This window comes from Melanostigma gelatinosum, assembly GCF_949748355.1.
Source record: "Melanostigma gelatinosum genome assembly, chromosome: 12".
In the NCBI taxonomy this organism is placed as follows: domain Eukaryota; kingdom Metazoa; phylum Chordata; class Actinopteri; order Perciformes; family Zoarcidae; genus Melanostigma; species Melanostigma gelatinosum.
In genome coordinates this window covers 8597643-8617420 of record NC_136645.1, presented here as the reverse complement: position 1 = coordinate 8617420, position 19778 = coordinate 8597643, and the positions used below count along the sequence as shown (strand labels likewise).

The 19778-nt window shown below is 41.0% G+C and overlaps 1 protein-coding gene across 6 annotated transcripts; it reads left to right on the top strand.

Annotated features, from left to right (window-relative positions):
* Window positions 1-1636: 1636 nt before the first annotated feature.
* LOC306786263 (carbohydrate sulfotransferase 15-like) lies at window positions 1637-16294 on the top strand. Of its 6 annotated transcripts, none has more exons than XM_079280980.1 (9): window positions 1637-1824; window positions 8663-8805; window positions 10968-11367; window positions 12165-12504; window positions 13502-13639; window positions 14080-14236; window positions 14424-14580; window positions 15549-15696; window positions 15778-16294. In XM_079280980.1, exons 3-9 carry the CDS (start codon window positions 10969-10971, stop codon window positions 15993-15995), a joined length of 1557 nt encoding a protein of 518 aa, XP_079137106.1. In that variant the 5' UTR covers window positions 1637-1824; window positions 8663-8805; window position 10968; the 3' UTR covers window positions 15996-16294. The 6 variants fall into 6 exon arrangements, with proteins under 6 accessions (XP_079137106.1, XP_079137109.1, XP_079137107.1 ...); XM_079280981.1 differs by lacking the exon at window positions 1637-1824 and adding an exon at window positions 2024-2047; XM_079280983.1 differs by lacking the exon at window positions 8663-8805.
* The last annotated feature ends 3484 nt before the right edge of the window (window positions 16295-19778 follow it).

Below are 19778 nucleotides of genomic sequence, written 5' to 3'. Positions count from 1 at the left end.
ATATGTTTAATATCCTAATATTTAGAATATAGATATTCAAGACAAATCTGGGTATTGAAGTACCATCCATCATGGCATCAATAGTGAAAAGTCCTGCAATAATCTGGGAAATTGACTCTCTCTCTGACAATCTCTGTTTAATATTCCCTTCACCTCTCCTCTCCCCAAACACTGCAGCTTTACCAGATGTGTTGCTTCACTCATCTGATGCATTCAAAAAGTCAGCTGTGCTAATAACACAGAAGAGGACAGAGCGCTGTTAATTACAGTCTGTCTCAAAGTCAACGACCGCAGTGCTGGAAGAGAGCTTGTCCTCCCTTGCACACTCATTAGAGGACATTATCTCGGCCACTGGCTGAACTGATGGCAGTGTAATGAACTCGGTTGCTGCTGTTAGATTTGGAAAATAGATGCAACAGTCGGTCTTCCTTTCACTACTTATGTACAGATTCTCATTCAGCAGTTAAGAGAGCTAAGCCTCTGTTTTCTGTTGAAATCCTTATGAACACTCCAAAATGGTGGCAAATGGTGAACAGCAAAACATGCCCACACATTTTTGATCAGAATAAATGGGATAAACATGTGGTCTGTATTTTATGAACTGAGAGATGAATTCCATTGTCCCACATTCGTGTGAACCAGCAGTTCAGTTTTGTTTGCACAGGGCTTGGCATTAGTCCAAATGTGCCATTGTGAAACATCCACTTTCCCACTCAGAATGAGTCTTCATGACTACTAATACAATCATCTGTGTGCACATGACAGTTCTGGTAATAATGAGATATGCCGTAGATATTACATTAGCAAAAAATGACTGATTGCACAATATCGTAACAGGTTGTCCTTAAAGGTGCTGAATTCAAAATTCAGAGCATATCTATAGACATTACGCCACTTTATCTTTAAATGGCGAATCATTTTCTTTTGCTATAATAATGCTATAATAATTTTGAAAGAACCTTTAAGAATGAAAGTCCAGTTTAGAAATGAGCTTCAAAGACACCTCTTCTCCAAATTGCTCCAGGCCAATACAATGTTTTCTTTCGATACTCATTTTTGTTTCATACTGGACAAAGGGTGAACATTTAAACAGCATTAAATAACATCATGGGGCCTTATTTCAAGGCTTGAGTGCTACTATTCAAAGAGTCTGGTTCCTCCATAAAATAAAACTGACCAACTCAAATGAAATGGACCATTTACAGTAAATGGCGTGCATGTTGTGGTACACAGCTACGTGGAGCTTCATGAGGACTCTGGGGCATTGTGCATCAGAATTTGGTCTAAAACATATGATACAGTAGCTTTAATAAGATGATATGAAACAATGAATCAAAAGGAGTAATAAAACATAAGTGCATTATATGTCACACATTTTAATCCAGGGGTGGTTGCTTTTTTTTGGATTATTCTATTCCATCAAGCCTTCGAGCGTTTCCCTAATCGGGATCACTTCTAGAAGCTGGCAGATGCAGCCTGCAGATCTATTGATTTGCATTTCGAGGTTGATATGAAGATAAGATTGGTTCTGCTGCCTTGTTTCCTTCGCTGCTACACACGTGCACCCCCCCTCTCTCCTCACTCCGTGCCGCGCGCAGGGGAGCTCCGTCAGATGGAGACTCCGGAAAGGCTCGCGCATTTCCGAGTCAAAATCCAGCCGGCGTTAGTCAGCATGAACACCGTTCATTCCGAGGGTATACAGTCGCATTTATTTCACTTATCGTTTCATACAGACGCCCGTCAGGTGGATTTCATCGCCTTGATTGGCGTTCATCATGGCTCGTGAGCGGCTACAGAGGCGCGTGGACTAAACTCAACTCTAATGTGAGTACCTTTGTAACAATATATACATTTTTTTTAAACGAAGAAAGGGGAATCAGAACGATTTCATGTTTTTCTAATGGCTTTTTTTGGTCAATTATTTAAAGTTAATGTGTTTAAGACTTTGTGCTTGAATATCAACATCCCGGTTACATTTTCTCCCTCACTGAACAGCTGCAGAACATCTCAGTGTCATCTCAAAGGGGGAACCCAGTCTGAAAACAAGGTTGTGTTATGAGTCAGAGATAAACAGATAACCACTGTAAACATTTGTACACACGCTTCCGATGTCTTTCGCTTATCTTGTAATTGTTATGTTGTTTATTGTAACTTATCAAACTGAAGCGCTCTGTCAACGTCTGACTATTTGCCATATTTTCCTTGGATAATTCCTTCTATTATGCCTAACGGTTTCTGTCATGCCTCCCAGCAAACAAGCCATGAAGTGATTGTGTTTTTGGTTAAAGTCTGGGGTGAGGTCTGTTGAAGTGTGAGTTGTTTGCATGCTCAGCATTTTGGTTTGGCATTTAGTTCACACACCCCCCCCCCCCCCCCCATGCTTTCCCCATTCCAGTCTATTAAAGGGGCCGTAGGGCTGTAGGGCGGTCGGACGGTCCTGACAGACGGAGGCAGATGCCCTTTGGACAAACCGGCCCTTGTGGACGCTCAGTGCAGCTCGCGAATCACTAAAGTTGTATTTCACTGCTAATTGGAGGGAGATAGAGTTGGAGTGTGAGAAAAGGAGGACATAGATGTGGTGACAGTTTGCAGCATCTCTCCAGCCTCCACAACTCTGCACACACCCAAGCTAAACCTCAGTCCTGCTGCTGCGCCCAGCCTCCGTCTGTCAGGTCTACTGGGCAGGAAGGTTTTCGGTTGCCCCTCCGAGTTTGTGGAACAAATATCTGGCTGGAGCTGCTGGGATGTCAAAGCCATGCCTCTTTTAGCGAGGGCTGAGCTCTAAGAGTTAGGTCATGCTAAAAGTATGAGGGGAGAGGAAGATGGAGATGGTTGAACCATATCAGATTGTTTAGACTGGACTCTGGGGGTCCACCATATATGGAAGGAAAATAAATCTGTAACAGAGCACATTCGGAATGTGGGAGGTTTGGATGATTGTTTTGGCAACAGCTCTGAGTTTCTAGTTCAAGAGTTGGTGGTTTTTTACTTGGGATGACAACAATTCTCAGGAAAGCATAATTTCCGTTTTAGAAAGGATGATTCAATGTCAAACCTGTATCTGCGTCTGTCCCTCCCTTGTTCTGCTCCAGCTGTTGAGTAATTTTCCTGACGGAGGGTATTTTTCCCTGGGATTTTTCTTTATTTTCTCCTGATCTCTTGTTCGAACACGATATTTTCTACAATTGTGCCAGCAAGCTTACTCCTTCACTGCAGTTGAACCTTATGAAGTGTGACAAAATTACTCAATTCAGAAACATGGTCATATGTAGTACATAATATGTTCATTTACACTGTAGTAGTACTCAGTCCATTATGACTCAATAAGTTCAAGTTTATCGTCATATACATTAAAAAGTACAGTTGTACATTCAAATGCACTTTTTAAACTTTTTAAACAAGGACTATATTATTTACCTTTAAGTAGTTTAAAGTCAACAGTTCATCAATTCATCAAATCCAAAATGTCTTTAGTTGCATTACGTGTGTGCTGTAGCCCTGAGCGAGTCACCAGCCAAGAGCAATATCTTCCCTCATGTCTCAAAGCATTATGATGTGGGATCAGGCCGTGCTAAAGTGAAACAGAGGTCATGAGTGACAGAGTATAATTATTATATTAATGGCGCATAACAATTACAGTCTTATTATAAAAGGTTTAAAATGAAAATGACTTGTTAGTTTTACCTCTCATGACTTTGAGATGCATATTGAGAGTGGGAACAGATTTTGGCTCACAAGAGTTCAAAAAGAAATCAAACAGGTGTGAACAAGCTGCTATTACGACATGTGTCTCTTTTGTGTGAGCAAACAAGCTCAAGAAGAAATGTGCAGGTTCGAGGAGAGCTTCAAGCTTTGTCAAAGCTTGAAGCTCTCCTCGAACCTGCACATTTCTTCTTGAGTTGGCTTATGAAATAGGCTCGAAGACAGACTCTGTCATGGTTGTTCAGCTGGTTATTAACTTGTCTGACCACCTTGTGTGAAGCAATCTGTGCGGCGAATACACCCACTGAACAGCAAATGAAAATCAGCATTCCAGCAGAGCTCTTTCAGAGGTACAATGCTGCATGTAGTGCTGTACTGCTCAGTCAACATTATCAATCTAAGCATGTATTCTCGCCTCACCTGAAACATGCTTTAATCATGTCTCCATGTTTACATCTGTGTAAACACATTCTGACTTTGTCCAGTACACTCTGTGACTGGGACTTGGCTGAATACCAGCACATGGAAATGGGAGGCACAAGAGAAACGAATGCCACAAAAGGAAATAAGACAGCCTCTCTGTTGATGGAGGAGTCAAACAAAGACGGACGGGATACCAAATCTGCAAGTTATAGAACTTTCTCTGTGTGGATGAAAAAGAAATTAAGCTAAAATGAAGTTCAGTCGGGAGGACTCTCTTTACACTCTCATTCTTTCATTCTCTCTGTCTCTCTGTCTCTTCGGCGTCTACTCAGCTGATTAAGTTAACCAACCAGATTTCACCTCCAGTCTCAGTCTCTCCAGTCAGTGACTCTCCGTACAAAACTGAAATTTAGGAGACAGGGTTTCCAGGGGGGAATATTCCTAAACTAACCAAAGCGTCACCGCTCCCTTTAATATACTACGTCACAATGGCGTTTAATCAGCAAAGACTCACTATTCATCTTATCATGCATGTAAAAGTTTTTTTCACTCCTTATGAAGTCTCTTCTGATTGAAATCAAAGTGTAACCGGCAAAATGGCATAAACCAACCTCCACAATGCTGAGGGGTATTTAAACTCACATCTCATATTTATGAACTACTCCGTCTCATGATGCTGAAGAAGTCCTCCCTTTTCTTTTAATTTCCACTAAAAGAATGGCTGAGTGGGATGATTTTCTATCGCTGAAGAATGACCTTTGCCTTCACAGGAAACTGACTTCTTCATCTATGAAATGAGCAGGCTGTTGAAGCTACGGCACAGTCTAAGCAAAACAGCACTCGAGATATTAAACATCTTGTTTAACAGCAGTGTCTGTTTTGATCCGCCAGGTCACCGCAGTCCATACTCACATCTGGAGTGCAGAGGTCGTCCTTTAAAGCTAAACTGTGTACATATGCATGCATGTAAGTGTATATATTTGCATGCATGCTTTTCTAATAGTAACAGCTTGTTTGCTTTAGCCGCGCTTTAAAACCGATGTAGCATTAATAACAAGCAGAGAGCACTTCCTACTGTTTAAGGAGTGTGAGGGAGAAGGAACAGGCAGGCCTGAAGGCATGCTCTGAGGCCCCTTAAAGGGTAATTCCGGTTTACTACAAGTGACTCTACCCAAAAAGTGTTGCTGACGTTCCCTGATTTCCCAGGATTGTATTTCACCGGTGTTTCTTACAGTGGGTGGCCTCGACTTGGGTGTGTGACGCAACCATGTCAGGGCAGGTGTATTGCTCAGGACCCAAGGAAGCACAGTGTCAAGTGAGAAGTTGTTGTAAGACTTACTCGCAACTTTGTGACGTTCAGAAAATGCATGTGTTCTTTTACAGTCACTTCTTTTGTATGTGCATGGGAATTTGTATTTCATTTTTTTAGCCAGAGGGTGTCATGTGACAGTTTAGGTCAAAATTTCGTCTTTGTTTTCCGTTCCGAGAAAGTTTAGGCTGGCCTTGGGTTTGTTAAAAATCCGTCAGATCATCTGACTGCTTATGCTTCTTGCTGTGTCTGTGTGACTGGCTCTTACCCCAAATTAAAGTTGTCATTTAACTTGCTATTTTGTTCTGATTACAAAGGGATGACGAGGCTAAATAATTATTGTCGCGAACATCTGACCACAGTGGACTTGCACCTGCAGAACCCAAATGCTCATTAGATCGAAGAAAACTTTTTGGAACATAAATGATTGAAAGATTATTGATTTTTGTTGACAAGACAATGATTCCAGTCCAAAATGGTAACAAGACATCATTTACTTACTCCTTCTTGTTGCTGAAATAATAAAAGAAAGTGGCAAAATTCCAGCTGGGACTTGTTGTTAATAACAAGTAGTTTTAACAACAAGTTTAAAAGATATCAAAAAGCTGAATCATGTTGGCAATAGTTGAGGGTTTTCTCAACATTTGAAAGTTGAAATGGTGTCTGTAGCTGAAAGTATGAGGAAGTTGAAGGATTTGAAAGTTGAAGAAGTTTAAGAGGATTTGTAAATATTCTCCATAGAGATCCCATTCAAAAACAAGTTGCTAAAACCTTAATAATTCAAAGAGTTTAAAGATTACAAATATGAAAAGTCATATCACACCTCTCCTGAAAGAGCTGAACATTTTGATATTTGAACAGTTTCTGGGGCTTAAAAATATTCATCAGTGCTGATATTTGTAGTAGTATAAGTTTTAGTATAAGTATTATTCGTAGACGTATTAGTAGCATTTGAATAAGTACTAGTAGTAGTGATATTTGTAGTCGTAGTAGAAGTTGTAGTAGAAGTATTATTAGAAGTAGAAGTATTAGTAATTAGAAGAAGTAGTAGAAGACATAGTATCAGTAGTCATAGTAACAGCTGTAGTATTGGTCGTAGTATTTAATATCACAGTAGTAGTAGTAGTAGTAATAGTAATGGCAGTAGAAGATGTAGCAGTAGTAGTAGTACTAGTAGCAGTCGTACTAATAGCTGTAGTAGTATTACTACTTTTAGTAGCATGAATAGCAGTAGTAGTAGGAGCAGTTGTTGTATAAGTAATAGTAGTAGTGGTAGTAATAGCAGTAGTAGTAATAATATTGATGGTAGCAGTAGTAGCAGTAATAGTAGCAACAGCAAAAGTTATAGTCGAAGTAGTAATACTATATTAGCAGCAGCAGTAGTAGTTGTTGCAGTATTAGTAAGAGCATTCATTTTTTTTAATCAAAAAAGCCTAATTTTGAGCTTGTTTAAATACAGTTAATCCATGGGGCTTTTATTTTGAAAGGGTGGTGCTGGGTGGGGGAGAGGAGACATAATCATCATGTTTGACACACAAACAGAGGTTATTAAATGCCTGGCTTCATCACAAGCATTTCAATTAGAATTCACTCTTTGGGGCTTTTATTTTGAAATGGGGTGTGTGTGTGTGTGTGTGTGTGTGTGTGTGGGGGGGGGGTCCTCTAAAAGTCTCTAAGACCTGAATGACTGTATGAGAGAGAGACATAGACAGGGAGAGAGAGAGAAGAAAGAATTAGTGAGAGAGAGAAGAAAGAATTTGTGTGAGTGAGAGAGAAGAAAGAATTTGTGAGAGAGAGAGAGAGAGAAGAAAGAATTTGTGAGAGAGAGAGAAGAAAGAATTTGTGTGAGAGAGAGAGAGAGAGAGAGAGAGAGAGAGAAGAAAGAATTTGTGAGAGAGAGAGAAGAAAGAATTTGTGTGAGAGAGAGAGAGAAGAAAGAACATACAACAGGTTGTATACAAACAACATAAGGTGTCATTTTCAGTCAGATTTGGTTGGTTGTGCTGAAAAAAGCCTCATCGCAGGTTTGGCAATATGCAAACATTAAAGTGGGGAGAGCTTCAAGCTTTGACAAAGCTTGAAGCTCCTCGAACCTGCACATTTCTTCTTGAGTTGGCTTATGAAATAGGCTCGAAGACAGACTCTGTCATGGTTGTTCAGCTGGTTATTAACTTGTCTGACCACCTTGTGTGAAGCTTGTTTGCTCACACAAAAGAGACACATGTCGTAATAGCAGCTTGTTCACACCTGTTTGATTTCTTTTTGAACTCTTGTGAGCCAAAATCTGTTCCCTCTTCTTTACAGAGATCCAACAAGTCCCTCATGAGAAAAATGTTATCCATGATGGATCTGTCCGGTACACAGTAAGACTGGTCTCTGTGGATTATAGACTCCAGAAAGTTCTTAAGCCGGTTGGCGAGCACCTTGGAAAGAAGTTTATAGTCTGTGCATAACAACGCCACCGGTCTCCAGTTCTTCAGTAAGGCCAAATCTCCTTTTTTGGGTAACAGTGATAGTACTGCATGCCGACATGTCGTCGGTAACAGGCCTGCCTGTGAACACTCCTGCAGCACCTGCCACAGGTCGGCTCCCAAACACGTCCAGAAATGTTTATAGAAGTCCGCAGGCAGCCCGCCCAGTCCAGGAGCTCTCCCAGCAGCCATCTGACCCACAGCAGCAGTCAGCTCCTCCAGGGAGATGTCGGCGTCCAGGACAACTCTGTCCTCGGGGCCCAGCTGAGGAAGGCCCTGAAACAGCTCGTCAACACTCTCTTTGTGGTTGTCCTCCTTCCTGAAGAGGGCGCTGTAGAAGCTTACAGCATGTTGTCTCATTTCCATCGGGTCAGTCGTCATCTCACCATCAGGAAGGCGGAGACACACCATCTGTTTGGTTCGAGAGACGGACTTCTCCAGATTGAAGAAGTAGGAGGTAGGAGCATCCATGTCCCTAACGCTGGTGAACCTTGACCTGACCAAAGCTCCCTTAGCTCGCTCCTGTAGAAAGGAACCTAGTTGCTGCTTCTTCTGTTGAAGCCTGTGAGTGTCTGTGCTGGTGTGAGTGAATAGACTGTGCTCCAAATCCCTGATTTCATTTTCTAGCTCCTCAATGACCCTTTTGACTTTGACTGTGGAGTGACTTGTATATTGTTGAACAAAGACACGTATATGTGTCTTTCCTACATCCCACCACTGACTCAGGGACTCAAAATCGCTCTTCTTTTCTCTCCAGATTCCCCAGAAAGTCTCAAACTTTCCACAGAAGTCACTGTCCTGAAGCAACTTAATGTTAAAGTGCCAGTAAGAGCTGCATTTGGTGGTTGGTGAGGTGTGAACATCTAAAGTGACGAGGTGATGATCGGTGAAGCCTACTGGGTAAATGTGACTGTTCAATAACCGGTTACTAAAACTATGAGATATGTAAACCCTGTCCAGCCTGGCTGCCCTAATGTTCCCATCCAACACCTTCACCCATGTGTACTGCCTAGCCCGGGGATGTTTCACCCTCCATACATCCACCACACCTGACTCTGCAATCACCTGCGATAAGATGGCGGATGACTGTAAATGAGGTTCCTCTCCTGTCCTATCCAATAAGGAGTTTATGGTGCAATTCCAGTCCCCCCCCCATCACTACACAGTCGTTGTGATCATGCTTCTGCAGGACATCTCTGAGTTTGTGGAAGATGTCTGTTCTGTGTGAGCCCTGGTTTGGAGCATAAATGTTGATAAAAACAAAGATAATGTTTTGTATCGATGCTCTGACCACTAAGCCCTGCCTGTCACTATCTCTGTGGAGGAGAGGATGTTAACATCCAGCCCAGGTGAGAACAGAACAGCTACGGCTGCAGACAGGTTGGTCCCATGAGACAGGACATACTGGCCCTTCCACCACAAACCCCAGTCTACCTCATTGTGCGAGTCGCTGTGCGTTTCCTGCAGGAAGACGATGTCTAAGTGTTTCTGTGTGATCATGTCTGCAGTGACCGCCCTCTTCTGTCGGTCCCTCCCACCGTTCATATATAAAGAGCCAACCCTCACCTTGTGCATTGCAAAATCTCTTTTATGCCCGTTGATGTTTAAAGACCCTAAATTGAAGCTCTGCATGGAAAGGTCAGAGGATAGAAGAAGGTAAGACAAGATTTGTGAGGAGAGAGAGAGAGAGAAGAAAGAATTTGTGTGTGAGAGAGAGAGAGAGAGAGAGAGAGAAGCAAGAATTTGTGAGAGAGAGAGAGAATAAAGACTTTGTGAGGAGAGAGAGAGAGAGAGAAGAAAGAATTTGTGTGAGAGAGAGAGAGAGCGAGAGAAGAAAGAATTGTGTGAGAGAGAGCGAGAGAGAGAGAGAAGCAAGAATTTGTGAGAGAGAGAGAGAAGAAAGACTTTGTGAGGAGAGAGAGAGAGAGAAGCAAGAATTTGTGCGAGAGAGAGAGAAGAAAGACTTTGTGAGGAGAGAGAGAGAGAGAGAAGAAAGAATTTGTGAGAGAGAGAGAGAGAAGCAAGAATTTGTGAGAGAGAGAGAGAAGAAAGAATTTGTGAGAGAGAGAGAAGAAAGAATTTGTGAGGAGAGAGAGAAGAAAGAATTTGTGAGAGAGAGAGAGAGAGAGAGAGAGAGAGAGAGACAGAAGAAATAATTTGTGAGAGAGAGAGAGAGAGAGAAGAAAGAATTTGTGTGAGAGAGAGAGAGAGAAGAAAGAATTTGTGAGGAGAGAGAGAAGAAAGAATTTGTGAGAGAGAGAGAGAGAGAGAGAGAGAGAGAGAAGAAAGAATTTGTGAGAGAGAGAGAGAAGAAAGAATTTGTGAGAGAGAGAGAGAGAGAAGAAAGAATTTGTGAGAGAGAGAGAGAGAGAAGAAAGAATTTGTGCGAGAGAGAGAGAGAAGAAAGAATTTGTGACAGAGAGAGAGAGAGAGAAGAAAGAATTTGTGTGAGAGAGAGAGAGAAGAAAGAATTTGTGAGAGAGAGAGAGAGAGAGAGAGAGAAGAAAGAATTTGTGAGAGAGAGAGAGAGAGAGAGAGAGAGAGAGAGAGAGAGAGAGAGAGAAGAAAGAATTTGTGAGAGAGAGCGAGAGAAGAAAGAATTTGTGAGAGAGAGAGAGAGAAGAAAGAATTTGTGAGAGAGAGAGAGAGAGAGAGAGAGAGAGAGAGAAGAAAGAATTTGTGAGAGAGAGAGAGAGAGAGAGCGAGAAGAAAGAATTTGTGTGAGAGAGAGAGAGAGAAGAAAGAATTTGTGAGAGAGAGAGAGAGAGAGAGAGAGAGAGAGAGAGAGAGAGAGAGAGAAGAAAGAATTGTGTGAGAGAGAGAGAGAGAGAAGAAAGAATTTGTGAGAGAGAGAGACTGAAACTACACTGCTGCACTTTTGGTGTAAATTAAACTAAAGTCATATATATTATTCATGAGGGTGTGAGCATGTAAGAAATTAAGACAAATGATGACATGCAGATTTAAAACTATGATGAATAGACGGGACACATGACCTCCTGAAGGTAAAGCGTGAACTTTTTTTTTTTTATTTCCACATGTCTACGCTTCTTCTATGTCAGTATGTCACTATCAGACTGCAAACATGGGAGCAACACCCAAATGGACCACGGCTTGCCCTTGACCAAGAACTATGGAAAAATGCTCATCCGGACATTGTTTGGCTTCAGGCGGATCGTCTCAAAAGTCAAAGTGCTTAGCTTTCTGATGGGCTTGACGGGCTTGTTCCTCATCATAGCTTCTCACATCCTGACGTGGGACAGGCAAGGGCTTTTGCTCACCCCCCGGCCCTGTCAGCCGGTCAGACCTGTGGTCGTCCCGACCAGCACAGCAGCAGCTGAAGTTTCTTCTGAAAATATGTTAATCGACATGAAACTGCTGGTGAAGATCATCGGCTCCAAACTGGAATACACACCCAGGAAGGTGCCTGATAAAAAGGGTGTCGTTGGAACCAACTCCCATGTAAGTCTTTGGAAAATTGGTCTGACTCATTTTTGCTGCACATGAGTGGGCCAACTACAATAAAGGATGTTTATGCAATTATGCAATGATTTCACTCAAACATGCTGACAAATGAACATTCAGGCCACATGGGTAAATGTTAATGAGTACCCACTATGATTGCCTTATTTTTTTGTTGACAAAAATTCAACAGCAAGAAATAAACTTGTTACAATCAACCCTACAGTAAACTCCTATTTGGTGAAGCTCATAACGACCAGTGTTTGTTGAGACCGACAGAGGTGTTGATTCAACTCAAAGTTTGCAAGGCTGTTCAGTAATATCAGGTTACATGTCTCACTAAATGTGGCTATGGACTTACTGACTGCTGTTATGTGCTAATGTTCTGTAATTATCCTGCGTTTGGTGTATGTTCTCATCCTGCTACTCCATGTTACCATAAATCATTTTTGGAGTGTTTATGGCTGCGGCGTCAGTAACTCTGACAGATACACTGTAAATCACAATTACAGAGATAGCAACACAAGTGAGTCAGCAAGTTGAATACCAATACGTGGCATATGCCAGTGTTAGACGCATCAATATCTAACTGAGTTTTCAAGGCAACTACAAGCTGCTAGATTATGTAATGTGACCCTAAATTATGGAAGATTTAATGTTTTTTATGTAACGAGAACTTGTAACTGCTGGTGTAAAGTGTAATTAACATGAATTCAAAGAGTAGAATCTGATGAGTATTTCCGTTGTTTTCGTCACCCTCCTGTAGTTGCCTGATTTTGTCTTGTTCCTCTCTGCAGTTGTTTTCTGTAATTCCTCGCCATTTCCTGCCCGGCATCAAGAGCCCTTGCTGGTATGAGGAGCTCTCAGGTGAGCTCAGCACTGATCCATACAGGAGTAACCACTACGCCCTGCTCATAAAGAGATTCAAGACTGTGTGCAACTACCTGAGGACCATCTTACACCAGCACTTACACCACAGAGACGGCAAACTGTTTCGTCTGCGCTGCCTGCCTTTCTTCTACATCGTCGGCCAACCGAAGTGCGGAACGACCGACTTGTTCAAAAGGCTGCTGCTGCATCCAGAGGCCAAGTTCAACACGCTAAAGGAGCCACACTGGTGGACCAGGAAACGCTTTAGTAAGTCATCAAGAGATTGATTCTGATGGTGGAGGCTAGCTGATGGATTGAAAGATAGTTATAACTGAGGACTGAATCCATCCAAAAGAAAGAAATAAATGGCAGAAAACACACATTTAACATTTAAAATAGAGCTGCAACAGTTAGTTATGCTTTGCCCGGACACTTTATAGTAAATTTAATATTATTGTTTTTTGGACTGGTTTGACAAAAACAATACATTTGCTGATGTCATCTTTTGTTTTCTGATGATTTCTGGACCAATTGATGAATCAATGAATCAAGAAAATGAACCCGTTACCTCAAAACCGACTTCAAAGCTCACTGAAATCAGTTTCAATTGAAATTTGATAAAATATAAAAATTGTCTTCTAGGCTTTGTAAATGTGAAATCAGTAAACACAGTGTGTCATTTAAACTCTCCTTTTCATGTCAGCCTTCCACTGATTGTACTGCCTCCATATTTCTGTTTCCTGTGGTCCAGGTTTTGTCCTGTTATGATGCTCTTTCAAGGAAGGATGGTTTTTTTTCACCACGCAATTTAAATTTGAAATTTCATAAAATCAAAAGATCACATAATGTATTACAATAAAATCCAATTAAGCAGTATGAAAATGCCCAGATGAACTGTAAGCTAGAAAACTACCCTACCACCACTGACTATAGCTGAGGACCTTCTGCAGCCACTTCAAAATAAAATGCTGCTTACTGTGAGCTGACACCATATGTAAATTGAAAAATATATATATATTGTACAACTATTGTACGATGTGTCTGTTTTCTGCTTGTTTGTCTCCATTCTACTATTTCCCTGCATGCAATATCTCTATGTATTTTGTTTGTGCATGTTAGTACTTAGTACAGACTTCGAATTATTCTCCATTATTTTAAGTCAATCTGATTGAAAGCTTAAACAATCCATTAAATAGATTTGATGGCGAAGAAGTCTATAAAAGAGTACATAATGGGTGTTATTTTGGTGTTCCTTTGGGTGCAGGTTATAACCCTTTCGAAGATGGCTTCCAAGACATGTTTCCTGTGGAAGATTACCTGGATCTGTTTGACTTGGCTGCCCACAACATCCAAGAAGGAATCAGTGGAAATTCATCTGGAGACCACCGCGCACTCATAACAGGTGAACACATGTGAAAGTGTTTTTGTGTGTGGTTGGGTATGGTTTGGTATCGTTACCGTCCATTGTACATCAAATGAAATGATGTGCTGCCTTTTATAGTTTTCATTTGGTGTTTTCTGAGGACCAAATTGGATCCCGACCACGAAGTCTCTTTTGTTTTCCTTTACTTTATTGGCAGGCCTCGCTCTTTTCCAGTGGATTCCCCACAAGTGGCTCTGACCTCAGAAGCACGACACATATTCTAGATATTCTGTGGCCTAAGAGAACAAAGTTAGGGTTTTAGAAGTGTGCACAGAACCTCAAACGCTCCTTGCATATTTTGGTTTATAAAGTTCAGCTCAACTTTGGTACATTATGCCATGAGTGCCTGCACTGCTCGCTGCATTTTAAGGTAGCTGTTGTTACCCAAGACGATGCTCAGACTGTCGATGTCTTGACAGCTGATGCCAGTGCATCCACTATGTGGGACAACCGCGGCTGGAGCGACCTTCACAGCGACGGGGAGGAGACCGAGCCTCCGTTCCTGGCCCAGGACTTCATCCACACAGCCCATCCCGGTGCCAAAATCATCATCATGCTAAGAGATCCAGTGGAGAGGTACTGTGGGGGAAACCATCCACAAGTCTGTTTGTGTGGATGCAGATGTGATTTTCAGTTTAGATTGCTTCAAAAAGATTTTCATGCAGATCATTTTTGTTTTGAATCACAACTCATATTCTTTGTGCAGCTACATTTCCTTTCATATTTCCAACTGGCTTACAACTCTGTTTCTTTCTGTTCTCAGACTTTATTCTGACTACCTGTACTTTTCGATGGCCAAAAAGTCAAGAGAGGACTTCCATCAGAAGGTCGTAGAATCTGTACAGTTGTTTCAGTCCTGCCTGGCTGAGCGGTCACTTCGATCCTGCGCCTACAACTCCGGCCTCTCCAACGCCATGCGGGTTAGCTGAAATCATGTCCCCCTAATCACAACATGTCAGTGACATCACTGTTATCCGGGGAGATTTACTTCAGTAAAAGCAGCAATCAGCTCAACCTGAAACCTTTGGAACAGAAACGGAATCCATGTCAAATCTAACAAAAACATTTAGAAAAACACCATTATGTTTTTTTTTGTTGTTGACATGACTCATCTGTTTTGGATGAAATGAAGTTGAGGGCTTTCAAAGTCTATTTTGGCTCTCTTCTTGTAAATCACAGCACAGTATCTTAGTCCGGTGTTGCACTGTGGGGCCCTCTTGAGGACTCAGAGTGTCGGTGCATCTCACGTTTGACTTTTCCAGTCAATAAACAGGAATTAAACGTTGACTTTATGAGTGTCTTAGACTAATGATTAATATAAGTATTGCTACAGGTGTGGCTCACAACACGAGTATTTGGTGTCCCTATACTAAACATGTCCATTTATGTATCCTGTTGGTTTGTTTCAAACTCTCTTTACATTCTCAAGATTTTTTGGTCTGATCTGCACACCTAAACAGCCCATCATATCAGAATTATATACTTTTATGTATTCATTTCTTGGAAGCAGTTGATTTCACAAATAAACTGGCCAGTGTAGTTTTAGAAAAAGTTACTCCAAAAGCAGTAACTGGTGCATTTGTTGGGAATAACTTGGACCCTAAAGACAGTGTATGCCTCAACTCAAAATAAATGCCCACGTTCATCATAATGAAAGAAACATGCCACCCAGTGCAACAGAGTGACTCATTTCCAACTTGATTTCCAGTGTTTACATTATTTTTTCTACCACCTGTATGTCTGCTGTTGACTTTCTCTCACTGCAGGACACTTTGAGGACTTGTTCATTTTAATTAATTGTTGATCTTGAAAACAGCAGTTGACGAAACAAGCTCAAGAGTGTTATGTGTTATGATGTTGGCTTATTTCGATTTTTTTTTCTCTACAGGTGAGGCTACATTTGGGGCTGTACATCGTCTTCTTGCTGGACTGGCTGACAGTTTTCCATAGCGAGCAGATTCTAGTTGTTCGACTCGAGGACTATGCAGCCAACTTTAATGTGACAATCAAGAAAGTTTTTGATTTTCTCGGACTAAGTGCGTATCCAAAAACACCTATAGCTTCCTGGCTGTGTATTTATGTGTTTGTTTCTGTCTCAAGCCTTCACTTCTGTATAGTTAAGGCCTCTGACATCCTCCCTGCAGGTCCTCTGTCGGAGGAGGTGGAGGCAGAACTGTACAAACACCCCAACTCCAACACCCGGCGGATGAAACACAGGAACCTGGGTCATATGCTTCCAGCCACCAGTGACCTCCTCAGGGAATTTCACCAACCCTTCAACCATAAACTGGCCAGTGTGTTGGACAACAAGGCCTTTCACTGGAGTAACACCTGAAGGGGCATGAGCATGCACGAGAATGTGGATGGCTGTGAATGAACAACCAGAGCAAGAAGCTAAAGCAGGAATGCCATAGATAGAAAATAGATGTACAGTGGGAGAACAGATACACAGGTGTGCAGTTGTATATGGGGTTATATGAGGGTCTGAATAGGTATGGGTTTTGCTCTTGAAAGAATGTGAGTGACTCATCGAGTCAAGATGATAATAAGAAAAATAAGCTGAATTTGTGTTTTAATTTGATGCTTTTACAGTGTTGAAAAGCCATTTAATCACTACTGATTAAAAGTCTACGAAATGCAACACAAATGTATTAAGTTTTGCGGTTCATTTATGGCTCAAAAGGCTGGTTGAATGTCATTTGGTCATGGTGCTGTGATTTGATTTAGGCTTTTATTTAAAGAAACATCCCCTTTCCTCAGTCAACAGTCCGCGTGTGAAAGGGACACATATTGGAATGACTTCACAGCACAGGTTTGGGCACAAAGTGGGTCGTCAACGAACATTTTGAAAGTCAAGATGTTTCAATACCAGCAGTTGAAGTGTTTAAAACTCTTCAGCCTCACTGACCCAACAATGTAGTCATCATGTTCATGTTCTGGGATTAGTCACAAGAGGGCAGTAAAACACAATATTGCAGTCGCTCAATGTCCAAACACTCCACTCCAAAGACCTGCTGTGACATAATACATGTCAATACAGCCATGGATGGCTGTTTAAGCTTCCCCATACAGAATAACTTTCTTTGTTAGTTATGGGGATTTCATATACAGTATTAAGAGCCAATGTGCATATGTACTATCATGTATGTATGGTACATTAAAACTCTTTTAAGAACAAATAGAGTGGAACTAAACCAGAAGGATGGACTCCTGGGGTGATTTAATTCATAGTATAGGCAATCAACGCTGCAATCAAATTCCTATATATATAATTATATATATATATATATATAATTAGATGTATTTGTAATCATTTTTCATCATATTTACATCGAAAATCACATTGCAATTCAATGCAAAAATAATAATATTTGCAAAGGCACCCACAGAAATGTACCTATATAAGGTAGGCACACCATTAGCCTGTATCTGATGAAATGTCAGAGTGCTATATACACACATAATGGCGTGTGTCATGCTATTCAAGCATTGCTTCTAAAGCTATTATGAAAATGAAAAAGTTACTCCCACGGAAATAGTAATTAGCCTGTGAATTGTGAATAATATTTGTTCATCCACTACCGTTATGCGGTTATTACAGCACGTGGCACCAATTCTCCAGTCAGAAAACCACCACAGCAGAAGAAGAGGTTGCAAGCAACAAGATTACGTAATTCAAAGAGCGCCAGTCGGACCTCAAACTCGAATTTTGAAAAACAATGTAGAAATATCGCTGTAAACATGACATGTCTGTTTGTTTCATGGATTAGCCTAATGTTAGGAAGGTTAACATGTCTGTGTGGGGCGATGAGGAGACTGTTTTAATCCGCCGCTATTTTCAGAAACTCCAGGTAGGTCACGTGCTTCATGTAAATCATCATTTATTCTGTTTCCATTGCACTTTGTTGCAACTTTTTCACCTCAGCCAAGCATAAGAACTTTATAGCGATACTACAAATGGCTTTTTTTTTTTAAATTTTCGGCGTTTCCACTCAGTTTGTTTATGCACAAATTGAAAATGCGCATAAAAACAGGCAGATGGAAAAGTAGGCCCACCGAAAAAAAAGAGACTATTTTGTCTCCAATTTATTGCCTGTGAGCACTCTTTTTCGGTCATGGAAAACCAACATTGTGTTCTATAGAATGAACCGACTCAACATTTCTAGTTTTAAATGTCTAGTGTGTTGGATTTGGCGGCATGTGGTGGTAAGATCGCAATCAACTGAAATATCTCCCGTGAGCCGAGCGTGAAGGAGAACGACGGTGGCCGATGTGAAAACGCAAATGGCCCAATTTAGAGTCAGCGTTTGGTTTGTCCATTCTGGGCTAGTGCAAAAATAATGTAAAAACAGATTCTTCTTCGGCCCATTCTAAGGTAACAAAAAGACAAAAAAAACGTATTTTCAGCTCAAGAAAAAAAGCTTTTTAATGTTATATTCCGTTTCTACCAATAGATCCTCCTAAACACTACACACTGTACCTTTAAGGACTCATTTACTAACATCAGAGCTTTGCTTCCAACTGATACTTAACATGTAACCACTTTCCTGTTGCGTCATTATCATCATCATTATCGTGTCACCCCTGTATCTGAACCTTGCACGCTTGATGGGTTGATGGCAAATTAAAGGTGACATTTTCCCACATGCACTTATAGAGGAATTCAAAGATAAGATACTAAGCGAGGCTCTGTGCGCACAGAATTGCCATTTTTAGCTCTTTGATTATGTGCATTTACAATGTGATTGGTCTCACGGATGACGACAGAGTTCGGCTGAAGAGACAAAGGTAGTCAGGCTTGGCAGATTGCCCTCTTCATGTGCTATTGATGGCAATCCTCTCCATGATTGTCAAAGGCAGAAGAAACAGATGAGGTGTCTTTTGACATACCTTCATTTTGTCAAGGACATAAGACATTGGATTGTGTGTGTGTGTGTGTGTGTGTGTGTGGATGTATTTTAGGAGCGATAATGAAGTGAGGGTCAACTGACCACCCATCGTTTCGCTTCACACCCAGTTTCACAGTTTCAACTCATTCACACCTGAGAGCTGACATGAAAAAAAGAGCATCATCAAAAAAAGAGTATCATCATGTACTGTCCACTGAGCAGCTTCACTAAAGCAGTCTGGTGTTCCGTGCCTTGCTCAAGGACACATTAAAGTCGGTTACCTAGAGTAAGGTGTGTATTTGTCATCACTTCAAAATGGAAAATTATTCCACACGGACAGCTAGGATACAACTAATTTAGTGTCCAAAACAAACAATGTTTTCATCGACTGGAAAATGCTACATCACACGATCTCGGTCATGTCACAGTAGGAAAGGCGCAGATCTGAATAATAAAATGAACAATGGCTGAATTTTTGTTTCAGGGTCCTGGCATTGTTCATGATTATGATTTTTTTTGTTTTGTTGATTCACACTAATTCTTTGTCTAAAATATCTTCCTTCTTGGTTTTGTTTTAGCTCTTCTCTGCGGCTCATCTGTGTTGACCTGAGGTAAATTAGTTAAATCATTAAACACAATGAATAAATATCACATCATTTTATTTTCATGCCAACTTTTATTTTTTTTTAAAGTTTCTTCTCACTAGTTCACTGAGGAAACACTGTCAAAGTTTCATAAAATGAGACTGGCCTTTGGGTTTCAACAGAGCAGCAGACAGTAACAGTAATACCAAGGAAACAGTCTATGTGAAAAGCTTTATAATTGGCTGAAAGCATAATGTGCTTTTGCCAATAATAAAAACTTTACAAGAGTTGTCAGGGCTTCCCAAGTTCATCCTTCGGGTCTACATCAGCCTGTGAAAAACAACCCAATTATCAGCAGACGTTTCCATCCCAACCACAAATGTCTGCACTTGACTAAAATATCTTTTGAGTTACAGCTTGTCTTCGGTCAGCAGGAGAAAAAGGACATCGCTGGTGACGATGATATAAAAACAGCAGGTGATTAAAAACAACCATATTGACATTGTGCTAAAAAAGGTAGCTTGAGGCGAGCACATTAAACATCCTGTATCAAGCATCAATTTAGTTGTCAGCTGTACTGAGAACCGCAAATTATTGCAGACATCTGGCACTATGATTCAGAGAGTACTCAGCCCAATTAATCCA

Excerpts from the sequence above, each read along its gene's own strand:
- LOC306786263 (XM_079280978.1), top strand. The coding sequence starts at position 9,380 with ATGTCTAAGTGTTTCTGTGTGATCATGTCTGCAGTGACCGCCCTCTTC. Across the intron at positions 12,505-13,501 it reads GTGGACCAGGAAACGCTTTA|GTTATAACCCTTTCGAAGAT; the intron begins GTAAGTCATCAA and ends CTTTGGGTGCAG. Across the intron at positions 14,581-15,548 it reads GCCTCTCCAACGCCATGCGG|GTGAGGCTACATTTGGGGCT; the intron begins GTTAGCTGAAAT and ends TTTTCTCTACAG.